This window comes from Amphiprion ocellaris, chromosome 12 (genome assembly GCF_022539595.1).
Source record: "Amphiprion ocellaris isolate individual 3 ecotype Okinawa chromosome 12, ASM2253959v1, whole genome shotgun sequence".
In the NCBI taxonomy this organism is placed as follows: Eukaryota; Metazoa; Chordata; class Actinopteri; family Pomacentridae; genus Amphiprion; species Amphiprion ocellaris.
In genome coordinates this window covers 27,775,365-27,790,856 of record NC_072777.1, presented here as the reverse complement: position 1 = coordinate 27,790,856, position 15,492 = coordinate 27,775,365, and the positions used below count along the sequence as shown (strand labels likewise).

At 41.2% G+C, this 15,492-nt stretch overlaps 2 protein-coding genes across 4 annotated transcripts in view; one reads left to right on the top strand and one right to left on the bottom strand.

Annotated features, from left to right (window-relative positions):
- Nucleotides 1–5,678, top strand: part of LOC111566434 (beta/gamma crystallin domain-containing protein 1-like) — a 31,073-nt gene extending 25,395 nt beyond the window's left edge. For all 3 annotated transcript variants that reach the window (XM_055015765.1, XM_055015763.1, XM_055015764.1), the window contains 5 exons: nucleotides 195–334; nucleotides 1,709–1,832; nucleotides 2,023–2,181; nucleotides 4,127–4,289; nucleotides 5,042–5,678. In XM_055015765.1, the coding sequence (XP_054871740.1) occupies nucleotides 195–334; nucleotides 1,709–1,832; nucleotides 2,023–2,181; nucleotides 4,127–4,289; nucleotides 5,042–5,130 (675 nt within the window). In that variant the 3' untranslated portion in view covers nucleotides 5,131–5,678. The remainder of the gene's footprint in view (nucleotides 1–194; nucleotides 335–1,708; nucleotides 1,833–2,022; nucleotides 2,182–4,126; nucleotides 4,290–5,041) is intronic.
- Nucleotides 5,478–15,025, bottom strand: LOC111566435 (reticulon-4-interacting protein 1 homolog, mitochondrial-like). Its single transcript, XM_023267021.3, has 9 exons — nucleotides 14,409–15,025; nucleotides 14,120–14,271; nucleotides 11,747–11,815; nucleotides 11,166–11,290; nucleotides 10,652–10,700; nucleotides 10,392–10,528; nucleotides 9,638–9,821; nucleotides 7,600–7,695; nucleotides 5,478–6,528 (listed from the first exon to the last, which is right to left on the bottom strand). The coding sequence occupies exons 1-9, from the start codon at nucleotides 14,704–14,706 to the stop codon at nucleotides 6,325–6,327; spliced, it is 1,314 nt and encodes a 437-aa protein (XP_023122789.2). The 5' UTR covers nucleotides 14,707–15,025; the 3' UTR covers nucleotides 5,478–6,324.
- Between the last annotated feature and the right edge of the window lie 467 nt (nucleotides 15,026–15,492).

The window sequence follows — 15,492 nt, the reverse complement described above, 5'->3', positions numbered from 1 at the left end:
GACACGACTGTTAATTTAGAAAGAAGCCTGTCTTTTGCAGTTAACCGGGAGTGAAAATGCCAGGCAGTCTGAAGGCATGAGCACGGTCTGTTTCTAGGGCAACTTTAAAATAACCTTATTGCCTACCTGCATGACCTGCAGCTTTCAGGATGCGTTAATGTACCATCCGTGTCTTTTTCTCCCGTCCTCTGCAGGAGTTCTCGCTGCCATCCATCACTCTTTTTGAGCGATGCGGGCTGCGTGGGAAGAGGGTGGTTCTAACAGATGGATCTGTCAACCTTCAGCTGGCTGGAGGCTGTGGCCGAGTCCAGTCTGTGCTGGTGGAAGGAGGCATGTGAGTACACTGCAAATGCTGGCTGGTAACTCACTCCGTAGGAATGTAAAGCAGCGAGCCAGCCATCACCAAGTTGTCCTCCATGTGTGTGTTTGACAGGTTCATGCATAACAGTCTGTGTGTGCTTCTCCTGGAGACCAAACCCACTGTGCTGTCAAAAATCTATTTTTTTTTTTCCAGCAGGGAACAAGTCAAACAAAGTATTATTCCTTACTTTTCATGCACAAATCCTTCAGTGGCCTATTGGCTATAAGCAGCTCGGCGTCTAAATCTCTGTTGTTTTTAAATTCAAAGGTTATCATCTGCCAAGTCAACATGTCAGATAGTCATTCCATAGCTCTTTGTGTATGGCGAACCACACCCTTGTCGAGCGCCATTGCTGTAATAACAAATCATAAAGTTACATAATAAAGGAGCTAAAGCTCAGCAGACAAAACAAGGTACTCTAAATTAAAGATAAAAGATTTCAAGATAATAAGCAGCAAGGTTGAGGTTGTGTGTCTAAATAAGTGGCTGCCTTTGTGTTTTCTGAATTGCCAGCAGTTGTCATTACATTTGTATTTAATGCAGATTTATTAGTGTGACAGGGAAGTGAAGGCAAACCAGTTTGGGCCTGAAAGCTTAGGCATGATGTTTCGTAGATTCAGAAATACTGGGTGCAGAGTGCAGGGTCAGCACATCTTGTATTTCAGCGTGGTACGCGGCAGCAGTGGCAGGTGGATAAATGATGCAAATCTGCTGCTGATGTGCGACATTCAGCCTGTAGGTGTGAGTCCATGCAGAGGAAATAAAGGGCTCACAGCGAGGCAGAGGTGTCTCTGGAGTGACACATTCCTGCTGCAGGAGAGACGGGCCATCGAGAGCCAAGTTGAAAGCAAAATTGGACGGCGGTGAAGCTCAGTACATTTTACAAGATTGTCTTTGGCAGAGTGTTGCTTGGAAGACAGGGGCTCTAAAATACTGCTGCTTTTAAACTGAAAAGGGGTAGGTTGAGTTTATAATATCAGAACAATTCCACTTTAGTTTTCCAGGATCAGAGAAAGGCAGAGCATATTAATATTTGTTCATGTCGACTCTCTTTGTGCTCTCTGGAGCATCCTCTAATCTCATGGCTAAATGTTACCTCCTTAGTCACATAAGGAAGAAGTTAATGAAGGAAACTGCCAAACTTCTCATCTAACTTCTAACTGCATATATGTAGGCTGTTGAATGATGAAAAATTAAACAAATGCAAGAGCAAGTTCTCAATTCTATGTAGGAAACACTCTGTAAACAGTATTTATCTTGGAGCTGATGCTGATTAACTCGTCAAAGTGCTAAATCACAAAAGCCAATAAGGAAGTGTTGTTTGTTCTGTACTTTCTTTTCTGTCAGGTGGGTGTTATACGAGGGAATCAACTACCGCGGTGCTCAGATTTTGCTAAAACCTGGCGAGGTGCCCGACTGGCATCAGCTCAGCAGCTGGCAGAAGATCGGATCCCTCCGCCCTCTTGTACAGGTACACACTGAGAGTTTGCTGCTTCAGAAAATCTGTACAGCACAGTGGTTGGTTATCAGTACTGCACTTGTACAACCCTGTCTGCACTGAGAAGAACAATCAAAAAAACACGTCATCAGTTTCACTAAGTCGTGATCCCTGTCATTCATTCAGTAAAAACATCAGTCCTGTGTATGTTTCTCCTGAGCAGAAGCAGGTGCACTTCCGTTTAAGGAACCGACAGACGGGGCTAATGATGTCCGTGACCGGCGATTTGGATGATGTCAAACTGCTGCGGATCCAAGAAACAGAGGAGACAGATGGTTTTGAGCAGATTTGGTTCTACCAGAACGGACATCTGCACTGCAAGGTACCAGGACGGTCATTATACAGCTAATCAATGTCAAGGGTCTGAGAAAGTTTGACCTGTGAAAAGAGCTACAAATTAGACAAGTTTTAGCAGAAGTGTGTGAGGAGATCACCAGTCAGCAGGTCCTTAGATCATCTTTAAAATACCTCAGACCAGAATCTGGGTTAGTTCTAAGGAAGGTGGAACCCAGGGCAAGACTAAGAGAAGAGACAGACTGGATTTCAGTTTACCTTCAGCCCCTTATCTACTCATGAAGTTCAAATAGAGTTAAATTAAGCACTATTTATAAGTACGAATGGTCAGTCTAATGGTATAGACTCTTATGAGAAATATCACTATCAAGTAACAGGCAAAATATTTTGTTATTAAACTGTGATCATTCTATCATGCATATTTTTTTTTTTTTTTTTAATCTAAAGTAATGAAGCTGTTAGGCCAGAGCTCATTAAGGGAGAATAACATTAACAACCAGTTGACAGCAGCTGAGAGCGAAACTGTCCCCTTTTTTAATGAATGGAATGAGACATGCTTATAAGCTCAGCAGCAAGGCTTGGCAAAAATAACAGAATAAACAAGAGGGCCGAGGGTCAATGAGTGCTGCTCAAAACAAAGATAGGGGAAAAAAATACCACAGAGAACGGACACATATTCCTCTGAGCTCCAAGCAGCAGCATTTTTTACGTCTGTTTTTTTATTTTTCACTCCAGGATAAATCTATTAAAACAGCACAACCACGGCTAGAGATAAAGAACTCAAAAATTTCTTCTGTGCAGCATAAGAACATTAAAATGGCATAAATAATAAAAAAGGAAATACAAAATGAATACTTGAATCAGTGTGTGCTGCAATTTTTCCAAGTGCACACTGGTATTAATAATACTCAGCAAAAATAGTGATTCTACATACTATAGATAATTTACTACTTACATTTTGAATTCGTTTCCATATTTCTCTTCTATCTGCTTTGTGTAGACAGTCTGCTGAAAAATCCCAAATTTTTGTCTCATGACTGTTGGTAGCAGCTAATGGTACACTGATTACATCAAAGAGAGCAGAATTTTTAGTTTTTTACAAGATCTGGTTCAAGTAAACTGTTTATTTTGGTTACATTTTAATTGGGATATGTATAGAAAAGTAATATTAATGAAATAGCACAATTTTAAGCTTAGGTATGGATAGGTTTCTCTACCAAGTGACACATGACATGATTAGTTCAAGTACCATAGAAAATCTGAAAACCTAATAATTCTGTTAGTTATTGTCTCTGAAAATTGTAATTTTGCCCCATCAGTGGGTTTTAAAGGTAAGAAGGGTCATCTGGAGCTTTTTCTTTTGTCTTTTAGCTGCTTATTAAACAAAAGAATGCCAGCTCTGTGTTTTCTGCTCTAATTATACTTGACAAACCAGAAACTTTGGGAGTTGGGAGTACCACCCAAAAACCTGAATTTGGCTACACAAGCAAACAAACTAATGCCTGCCTCAGTCTCCAGGTGCAAAGGGAGTAAACGAGTGATGTTGTACAGCTGCATGTATTCACAGTAAGGTGAACCAGACACAATGTAACACTAAGTGTAACTAATACAAAACACAGATGCAGCCTGTAGTCACTAACCGGTGAACAGAGACACTAGGGACACATTGGTATGCTGCTCATGTTAAATCACAGCTGCCCTGACTGCCAGACCTGCTGCGCTTTTAAGGCAGGTGTTGAGATTATAGCTGCAGTGGGATCAGAGCAGAGGACCGGGCTCTGATCCAATCAGAGGCAATCAGCTGACAGGAATAAGGGAGGATGAGGATAGCAGGCCTGGACGGGAGTTTGCACACACTGATTTAACAAAAACACAATCGATAGTCACCCAGAAACCAGAAAGGGAGGGGAACCCCAAGAGTGCCAACAGAAGCAAAATGAAAATCTCTCACTGACTCCTCTCCTCGTTTCCAGCTGTTGGAGGAGTGCTGCTTAAGTCCCAGTGGCAGCGTCACTATGGCAGGAAGCCGTGTGGGTCTCACACCAGAGCCAGACAACCAGGTCAACCTCTGGAGCATCACCCCAGACGGCTTCATCCGCTACACCCTCACCTCTGATCTCGTCCTGGAAGTCAAAGGTGAGCATTCAGATCTGGCATGATGTGTAAAAAGAAATAATTCTCTTCAGTGTTACAAGACATTGGATTGACTATTTGCACTACTAGCACTGTCTGGTATGAGTTTGCCATAGAAGGTTCAAATGTCAGAGTTACATAATAGTCATTGTCAGTCAAATATGCATACACTTCAGTTTTTTACAATAAATTTAGTTAAATCTGTGAGGTCCAAGACCTAAGGGAAAACACTAGAATTAATGAATACTCTGTTCCCACGTCCATTTAAGAGGCAGTAATTGTACTCTACAAAACTCTCTACTTAGAATGCAAATTCTATGCATTAATAACCGAGCCAGTATTATTATCATTTTGTGTCGAACCTCCTCCCACAACCTCCTGCAGAATTGAACAGGGCATTTATGTACAGTGACTCTGCAACGCTGTCAATTAGTGACACCTTGTGGACAAAATAATGCCAGTGTGGAAACATTAGGAATCATTCATTGCACTAAAAGTACTGCCTAGTGCACAGTCATTGGTATATTGCAAATAAAATATATGCAAAAGCTAACTATTGTAAATGACAAAGAATAAGAAAGATTTTTAAATCCATCAGTATGCACGTGTTCCATAATGTTAATATTATGGAACACGTGCCCATTTCAGGTGCAAATAAGACACCCGTTTTAAAAATTATGCGTATTTATTCAGAATAATAGTAGAAAAACTCCTATTTATCTGTATTTTAATTAGAAAACATTGATCTCTTTCAGGTGGCCATCACTATGACAAAAACCAAGTGATTCTGAACAAGTTTGATCCAAATAAACTACAACAACGGTGGAGTTTGGAGATTATATGAAAACATGAGCTGCTCAACTGGATCCCTGATATTCAGAGTCAGAGGCACAGCTCTGTTGGAGACTCAGCGTCAGGAGTTCGAGGGTTCGAGGACGAGGTGCATCATTGGAGCTGCTCGACATTTTGCTGCAGGGCAACAATAAAATTATCCAATGAAGAGGTCAACTTGGAGAGAAATGGATAATTTGGTCAGAATGTATTACAACCCTCTGAATGTACAACCAGCGGGGTCTTGAACTTGAAATGCTTGCTTATTTCACACTACCAGTAATATAAATTTAAGGTTTATGTTTTGTCTTTTCATTGAATAAATCTATTTCTACATTACTTTAATTAACTTAAACAGTGTTAACCCATTTTCATATCTTTTTATTTAGTGTCATGGTATACAGTACATACTGATGTACTTTCCAGCTGCATGCAACATGATGAAACAAAAAAATATTGTATCGTGTCTTTTTATTTTTGTTTGTTCAAAACTATACAGCCCAGACTCATTTTGTTTTCAGAATAACGAAAGTATTTTTGTCAATAAATTTCTTAAATACATTACATGGAACAGTAAACTGAGCTGCACTTTACTGAACAACAATGTAGAAACTAAAATGAGTGTTTCAGATTTGTTGTTTATAAGTTCTCAAAGGTTTAACGGACATATTCGTGTTCAGAATAAGTAGCTGTGTACGGCATCCACATAAAGTGAGACACAAGGTGATGATGGGAAAAGGGTTAGCGCTCGTGGCAGTTCTCAAACGACTTAACAAGGAGATTATGCAAATGAAAAAGAAAGAGAAAAAGTCACCTGTCTCGTAGTGCTGCTTCTTTTTGTAACAGACATATTTCATATTGGATAAATTCCAGCAAGTAACCAAATACCTGGTTACTATTCCCAGCTGGATTCTGACCTGAATGGCATTTACGGGTCAGCAGGTGGTAATTATAGTAACCCCACTGTGACATGAATGCAGCATAACTCAACCACCTTGTGAAAACTTCAAGACAGTCCTGGAGGGTGTAAGTTTTAACAAGAGCTGCAGCCTCCAGCACGCTCTCATTACGAGCACAAGTCACGCTTTCAGTCTGCTGCACAACACACCGCTACCTCTGGATAATACCGTCTGCTGCAGTCGAGTGTAGCCTTGCAGAGGTGAGAAGGATCAGAGCAGTAACTCTCCTGGCGCTTGCTTTCCTCTCCTTAGTTCTGTTTGGCTGTTTCTTGCACTTCTTGCTCCGACTCTGCAGTGTCTAAGCGGCTGCTCTGCAACAGCTCCTCAGTCTGTTCGTCGTCCTCCTCAGTCACCCTGACTACAGTCTTCCCTCTGGCGTGGCCCTGCTCCAACTTCTGGAAAGCCTGAGGCACCTGGGTGAATGGAAACTGGGCCTCCACGACTGGGAGGATCTACGATGGGACAGGCAGAAAAATATCAGGAATGTGAGCCGGAGATCAAGAAGTGTATCGTGAAACGATTACGAGATCAGACGGGCTAAATAGACTTTCAAAATGAGTTTTGGCTTTTTGTTTTATTTGGTGTGTGAATATGATGGTTGGAAATTGCTTTATTTCACAGCAGAATTACTATTGACAGATGGAAAATTAACTCAATTAGATGTATTTTTCTGCTGCAACCTATTCTAATGAGGTAAACTTGCTGCTTTACAAAATGAACTGACTGTACTATTATCAGTAATTGAACCCTACATCGAAGTGTATAGCCTCCAATTATTTCCCCACTGGATGTCATTGTAAAATCACATTACTTAACATATTCAGTGTAGCGTATAGCCTCAAGCCCCCTAATGCTACATCATCTCTGCTTTCATAGCTGCCTAATGTGAGAACGTGAGGGAGGGGTTTAGAATGTGATGAGGCTGGACAATCCTGTGCTAGTCCCACAACACAGGCGGCCGGGCTTGTTATTCTGGTCAGCATCTCTTGTCGTTAACAATGAATGGGGAGCGCGGTGGCGTCACTGGAAACCGTCCACACTTCTGACTGCAAATGGGACGTGTAGAGAGAGTGTGTGCATGTGTGTTTTGTGGGTAGGGTCGGGGGGTTTTGTTGCTGTGGGGGTCCGTAGGCTTCCCGCCACTGGTCTGAGTGTGCCGCTTGCTGTAAGCCCCGGGACAATAGGACAGAGGTCCCACACGCTTTTGCGAATGGCTGCTCAGCACTGTTTAAAAAATCCATTCACCGTCTCCTGGCGCCTGACTCAATCGCCCAGCAGCCAACCGTGCACGCCGACCAACCAGCATAGTGGGAACACGATGCCTTCTCCTTAACAAAGCTGCTGGAGGGCCTTGAATACAGGCATGTATGGAATCCCTGGTATGTTCATATTCACCGCCTGTATGATCGCCATCCCTGCATGTATTTCACTCTCAGACTGTGACTGATGTACAAATGAGAGAATTTCCATGAGGTTTCCCAATGGCAAGTATGTATGACACGAATAACAAGGCCATACAGTACCTTCCCTGCATCCACCAGCCGGCTGACCTCATCCAGAGCGGGCCCATCTGGAGCATAAAACCCCCACCTGTAGAAGACTCCGTTTGATAGTATGTTCTAGGAGGAGACCAGGGAGGAGGCAATAATTAGAAGTCAGGCAGGTCTGCGCCTCACAGCACACACAGAATAGTTATCTGGTAGAAAAAGATAAGGAGATCTGCATGCAAAGGTCTCCAGGGGTTCTGAATTGATCTTTGCATTTTCATAAATGTCAACAGGTTTCAGGTAATGCTGAAAATACAATGAAACAATTGTGTAAAATCTGAAATTGAATCAGAATGAAAAAAGCTACCAAGCAGTAACAAAAGCCAGTCCACACATCTGATCATCATTGTGACATGTGCAACATAATAAGCGTGAGAAAAAATTAACTGAATAGAATATATATATATAACAAATTTGCTAACAGACAAGCGAGTAAGCTAACTCAGCTACTGTAGAATACTGACGTTTCCAACCAACTGAAGTGGAGTTTTTCTTTGGATTACCCTTTACAATATTATTGGAAGCTCTATTTTACTCATTACTCATTGAGAAATATTAGCTACCATTGACTTAATTTTTAAAAAAGACAGATGAAGATGAGCATAAACAAAAAATCTAACAGAAATACAACTCAGTGCTGATTATTTCCCACTATTATGCTACTGATTAAATGTTTATGGTATGTCCTAAAAATGTGATATAACTAGTTAAAACTTAAGACTTTTTTCATAGCAGACATTTTAACATATTATAGTGGATAAGCCAATCAATATCATGAATCATGGCTGCATTTCATTGAGTGTTTCATGATTCAGGGCCCTCGTATTATGCTTGCTGATCTACTGGCTGACCAGGACACCCTAATGAAACACAGAAACTATTACGGTTGGCGGCATCTATGTTTTTTCCTGCTATGACGAACAAACATTCAGTTATAGAAGAGAAAAACACCCCCATGTCCCTAACTGGAAATACAACACTGCGTGATTTTTGATGAAAACATAAAGCTATATGACGTCACTTTGCCACACCTGCAAGTCTCTGGTAAAATTACTCTTGCTCGGGTAAAAAAACAAACAGTTCAATGCTGCCACGAAGCTTAACACTAGAGGGCTCAGTTGCGCTGTGATCTCCCAGATGGAAAAGACTCGCTGTCCAGAGCTGAGCGCTGAGGGTGTGACTGCTGCGACCGAGCCGCCAAACTGACCAGCTGGCTGCTCCCATGGACAAAGGGGGCTCGGAGGCTTGGCAAAAAACACACAAACACTGGTATTTGCCGGGGGGAGATAGTCGGCCACAATCTGAACAAACACCAAATACTGCTGGTTCAGCAGCAAACGCATGCACACACACACACGCACACTGCATCGACTCTGATGCCTACACAGTTACACACTCATCCACACAGTTTCAACACTGCCAGCTGTGCTCTCACTAGCGCCTGAACTGCCCCGGACAACTTGACTCAGTCCACAGAGCAGCTCCACCCTCCCCTCGTCTGTTCGTCCACCACCCTCATGACATGAACCTCACCAACAGAGCAGACTTGTGCTCATGCAGACGCTTTTAACGCTCAGATTCTCACCTCACCTGCTCAGATTTATCACGCCCTTCAGCACATATTTCTAAAGACCAAGCATGAGCCAAAGGGAGAATAGGCCACAAGGCTAAGCCAAGTATTTACATGATTTTTCCCACCCAACCTCACCCGAACTTCAATTCATCTGATCAACTGAATGGAAGTAAAATGCAGCAGAAGCTTCTATTTGCTGGAACAGGTGTGCACCCGTAACACAGAACTGTCTTTCCGTGCCACTGGGGATCAAGTATGCCATGTCAGTTTGGGAGCACCTGTAGTCCACACCCAGGCCACTGGCTTCATGACAAACACAAGGCTCAGTGCATTTTGTAAAAACAACTGAGCAGAAAGGCCTCTGTTTGTGAGGCAAGCGGACATGCGTGTTGGATCATTAACAACTGTGTAATCTCTCACATCAGTATTACTCATGTTTACCTGAATGGCTTTACTGTGAAGGGTGAAGCCGGCATGAAGCGTCCCGTCTAACAGGCCCATGGAGTCGGTGTTGAGGAGTAAAGGCGTTACCAGCGTGACATATTTTGCCCCAGACCAGGGCTTCAGCAGGCCCATCGCATACTCCTCTGTATCTCCACCCACACCGTCCAAAACAACATCAAACCTGTGGGTGCGAACACAGTCAGACTTAGAGAAATCCTGTTGGACAAAGGTTTAAACACTAAAAATCTAACAAGCTGCTACATTTGAGACCCCTGTGGGCTTTTAATTTGTTAAAATCTAATTATCTCATGTCCACATGGCACTGACTGCACCCATTTAAATGCCAGGAAAAGATAATTGCTTTGTCTTCAAGCTAGGGCCAAGGTTTACCAATTTTGTTCTGGGGGCAGGAAAATAAGTGAACCAGCATCCTCTCAGACCTTAAGCTCTGGTTTCCATGGAAACTAGAAAATGAGTCAGTGAGCAGGTGTGCCATGCTGACAGGAAGATGTTTACCACATTTAGGGTGTTTATGGGGGGAAGCGTACATAATTTCAGCAGTCCTAGATGATTACTTTTCATTAGCACCTTTATTGGACTGGCACTGACTCTAATGATGCTTCATCAAAGAACATTTTGCTCCAATCTGTTTCTTAAGAAAAAAAAAACACTGTAACCACTTTACACATGATGTAAGGCACAATTTTTATAGTCTGTTTACCTCTAAAAAAACACAACAGCAAAATCTTACTTGTCCATGGTTTCTAGTTTTTCAGCGATATCTCCCGCTGTGTAGTCCACCACCTCGTCAGCCCCGAGCCCTCTAACGAGGCCTTCAGCATTCTGAGAGCACGTAACGGTTACGTGGGCTCCCCAAGCCTTCAGTAGCTGGTAGAACGTAAAGGAAGAAAACCGATAAATCGGCACAGCAGGGGGCCGTACATTCTTGCAGGGTTCAACATTTGTTAAAGACACACGCAGGCACGGCTGCAGGAATAAACTTTGCCTTACCTGAATGGAAAATGTTCCAACACCTCCTGATCCTCCAGTGATCAAAACTCTAGGAGGAGAAACCCCAGCAACCAGAGGGTCATTCAATTACTGTGTGACTCATTTAAAACGAAGCTACAAAAAGAAGTGGGAGCCTCGGGGGGTGAAAAGGGATTTGCTGGATTGGAAGCTATTACATTAGAGGAGAAGTGGAAGTTCCATTAGGTTACTCATCAGGTTAAGTTTTTCTTACAGTCTACGGTTTAAAAGCAGGATTTTTTGATGCCAATTAGAATGAAACACGAGACCAGTTGAACTACATAAATGAAAGTGTTGGAGAACGTCTCATTAAAGTCATGGTCTGCATGACTGGACTGACTTCTTAACAGGAAAAGAGCACATTTAAATTCTAAGACCCTAATGAATTAATTCAAGGATTACAGTTTGTAATAGCACTCAGGGACTTCTCACTTCTTCCTGCTTCACACCTCTCTTGGCAAAAGGGTCAGATACAAAGTTTCAGGCTGATGCTTGCCTTTTATTTGAAGCGTTGTCTCTGCAAAGACCACCTGCATTCACAAGTGCAGACAGAGCAGTGTTGGCTACGTAGGGGATGGACGCCGCCTCGATGTGACTCAATAACTTTGGCTTGTGGGAAACCTGCAAAAAAACAGCCAGACAGACAGACTGAATAGCTAGAACTATATTAATATGTAAAAAATCTTTCAAATTAGCAATTCAGAAGCTAAGATTAATCACCAGAGCTGTTGCGAGGGAAGCTAGCAGGAGCAGCTGAATAAATGAAGTACAATGCAGCAAGAAAGCACTGGGCAATTTGTATGTCCCTGTAATTGCTGCCACAGTGGTGACTGCAACCAAACAAACTTAATCCTAATTACTTCTTACACAGCACCATTACATAACAGGGTGCACTTCTTCCAAACTTTTGTTCAGTATGTTTTTTTTTCCAGTTAAAATAAGACTTCTCAATCAGCTTTTTCCATTTGTTTGGAAACATCCTGACAGTAAATTTAAATTACTTTAATGTCGAGGCAGCAGTTTAATTACACACAGTGAATTTATTGTAACAACTCCACTCTGCAGACGGTAGCTTACCTCATACTCTGTCAGAGTCACAAATTCTGCCAGACTGCCTTGTTTCCATGGGGGTACGGCAGCCCACACCTGGAAGACAAATGACATTTAACACGCTGAACACAACTCAAATTAACCACCTACTCGCAGTCTCTGATTTTGGTTAATCGGCTATTACGCTCTCTGACAACTCTTTCGGTCGTTTCTTGTAATTAGTCTTTTCCAAAGATATTTTTAAACTTGTGGAACACAATTACTCGAAGAGTGCATGTGGAAATTTTTACTGCTCTATTGTTCCATTATTTAATCACATTCACTTTAAGCTGAATTTGCATAATTACCTTTCTGTCTGCCGGAAGACTGTAATGTGGATACGTGGGAGACAGCACAGCAGAAGGCTCAAATTATTATGAGTCACACACAAGTGATGACCGAGCAGAAACAACTTGATCTTTCCTCTAAGAAAATGTATGTGAGTGACTCAGCTATGGAGGAGTGTGGATTTGGGGCGAGCAATATTACAATAAATACCATTACATTTTAGTAACATCATCTCTTTTCTCTTAGTGTTTATCATACGGCAGCTACATCTTTAACAGTTTTTGAGTGCTTTGAAATGGTGGTTCCAAACCTTTCAACATGTGACCCCTTAAAATGAAGTAATGTTCACCTATAGTCTCTTATTACCGGTTGCATATGTCTGTGTTTTTTGTTACCAGATGAACCAAAGAGTGATTTATCCCCTATTTTATGCAAATATATTTTTATTACAGTCATACAGTGAGTCACAAGGGAAACAAGCAAATAATGAAGAGCACAAATATTTTTTCTCCCTTACTATCCAGCTTATCATCTCAAAATTAGAATCAGAATTGGTAGCTGGGAACCTCTGTGCTCAATCAGCGTGGAAACTGTGGGAAATACAGGGGGTCCTTAAGGAGGTCCATAGGGTCAACGTCATAATTCAGAACTCCAGCAAAAATGTAAACAAAGCCATTACATGGATCATGGTATCGATCAGTTCTTTAGGAAAGTCATGAATACCAATGACTTTCATGCATGTATGAGTCATTTTATAAGAAAATAATATTGTAACAGACTGATATTGTTGTTGATGTTGAGGTTTCAATGTTTATTGTTCAGTTTGAAATTTACCTAATGTCAGTGAACATACCACTTGCCCACTAGTGACCAGTTCTGACGTAACAACGAAACGCCGTAGGTCGAGGACGTTGTAAACCGAGGACCCCCTGTATTCACAGTATTGGATGTTCACATGACTTTTGATTCAATGCGATGAAGAAACTTCCTTTCGTTTGCTGCATTACCCACAAAACAGATTTTCTGTTTGGTTATTTTGCAATGTCAGTTATTTTCTATACGATATACTGTGCAACATTGCACATTATCTGGTCTCTTTATTAGGTACACCTATACAATTTAACACAATCTATTACAACAGACATGCCATGAATTTTACATTTAGGTAGATTATGACATTCATTTTTAAGTAACACTGTCAGAAAGGTCCCACTTCAGTCATTGATTAAACCCTTACAAATGCATCTTTGTGTATTTAGAAGTTGTGTTTTTCATGAAAATAATCTGTCCCTGCCTTAAAAAGATTTAAATGTAACTTTAAATCCTCTATTATGTGCAGATCTACACATTCCTGCCAATTACAACTTTGCTAAAACACTGTAAAACTACTCTGTGACACACAATGCCAAGCTATATTATTGGAGTAATTGAGGCATACATGTTCAACCAGGGAACAGACCCTGAAAAGAAAAAATTATATGAAATGTTCACCCCACAAGATGACAGGGTTGGCTACTTATGTTGTCATGTATGAAACTCATGGTTGGACACATGCTTAGTCATGTTGTTGACTGCTTCTTTTGCTCTAAACACATATAAAAAAAATACACTATATGCACATGATAACACAGTAAAAAACTTTGTTTTTACTACAGGGAGTCTTAAATTTGGTGTTAGCCTCATGTGTCTTGTTGAGGTCGTAGGTACTGGTGATGTACTGGACTGGATTATATTCAGATGTGATCATAATATTTTTTCCTATCCAAATGGGATAAGAGGCAAAACTGCAGAAACACATCAGTTAATTAAATTCCAGGTCAACGCCATTGCAAAGCACTTAACAAGTATTGTTGAGATACTTGATATGTGACAGGATCAGAGGAAAAAGAACTGAACATTATTATCTCAGTGAAGGTTGAAATTCAGTCTGCGCTACATTTTTCAGGTGTACCTAATAAAGTAGTTACTTTGACATTATGTCCAACTCCTACTCTTGTCGTCCTCCTTACTGCCAACTCCTAACCTTTTGTACTCTTTCTAAAAGATGGGTGTGCAGTGCAGTGCAGCACCTACCTCATCCCCTGGAGTAAAGTGGGTAACCTCAGATCCACAGTCCACCACTACACCGGACACATCCCGACCAAGAATGAGGGGAAACTCATTATCAGCGCTCATCACAGAAAATGGATCCCTTCTTAACTTCATCAATTTAGCTCCATAGCCACCTGAAATGAAGGAAGTCAGCAGGTATGTTTAAAAAAAGTCAACTACAAATCACTTATTGTCTGTTTATTCTTATTACGTTGCTTATGGGGAGCATTACGTTACTTTTTTAGGAAATACATTTATAAGTGACACTTACCCCTCATAGATACATCAAGAGGGTTAAGACTAGCTGCATAGACTTTAATCATCACCTCACTAGCGGAATTGATGGTGGGAATGGTGACTTCCTCTGTGTACCTCAGGACCCCATTAGTGCCATACTGATCAATGACCCAGGCTGACATGCAGCTTTGCAGTCTTGAAGGTGAACTGGACAAATTCCTCCTGAAGCACACACTGCATCCTGCCCTGGATAATGTTTTTATCGAGCCTGCTGCCTTCGCGTTGATCAAACACAGGAGACTGGTTGAAGCCATAGCTCTGACCGAAGCCATGTGAATCGTTCTTTCAGCTTTCTGTGCCTACAAGGTCAGCTTTCGATACAGTTTGACATTTAGGACGCTTGTCACCAATACAAGCTAGCTAGCTGCCAAGCTAGGCAGCTACACGGCTAACATTAGCATGTCCGGGTTGTCATCGCGCAGCACACACGTACCTAACAGGTTAAATAAAGAAGCGACAACGCATTTGTGTACTAGTAGGGTGTTACATTTAGCTAAATAAGGAACCGCTGTTGCAAAAATCCACAGTTAACACACCATTCGCCTACTAAGCATACAACAACATGTTACCAAACAAGCTAACCTTTGAACTCACATCGGTAGCCAATAAGAATTCAGTAGCTAAAAGTTCGCACCAATAGTAGCTGAGAACAGACTGACGTATATTAACACTATGTAATACATGTGTGCATTTTACAGGTACTTTCATTTAGTATTGAATTTGTAAAGTCTGTCTTGTTTTCAATACAGTTTGAACTAGTGATTGACAATGTGTTTTTTTTATCCTTAAATGCTGTGCTAAAGCAGGGCTTTTTTTTTTTTTTAAACAAACTTCAAACACAATCTTTGATGTAAAAAAACAAAAAAAACTTATTTTTGCACATCCTAAATAATGTAGAACAATTTCACTGTATTTATTTTATCATGTCATTAATGGACTGTTTTGTCCTAGATGTTAATAACAACAACAACAATAATAATATTGTATTTGTCTTGTACGTTTAAAAGCAATATGACGGACAACACAAAAGCAGGACAGTCATAAATTAAAAATGGATA

Excerpts from the sequence above, each read along its gene's own strand:
- LOC111566435 (XM_023267021.3), bottom strand. The coding sequence starts at position 14,706 with ATGGCTTCGGTCAGAGCTATGGCTTCAACCAGTCTCCTGTGTTTGATC. Across the intron at positions 10,701-11,165 it reads GACAACGCTTCAAATAAAAG|AGTTTTGATCACTGGAGGAT; the intron begins GCAAGCATCAGC and ends TTCTCCTCCTAG. Across the intron at positions 10,529-10,651 it reads TTGGAACATTTTCCATTCAG|CTACTGAAGGCTTGGGGAGC; the intron begins GTAAGGCAAAGT and ends ACGTTCTACCAG.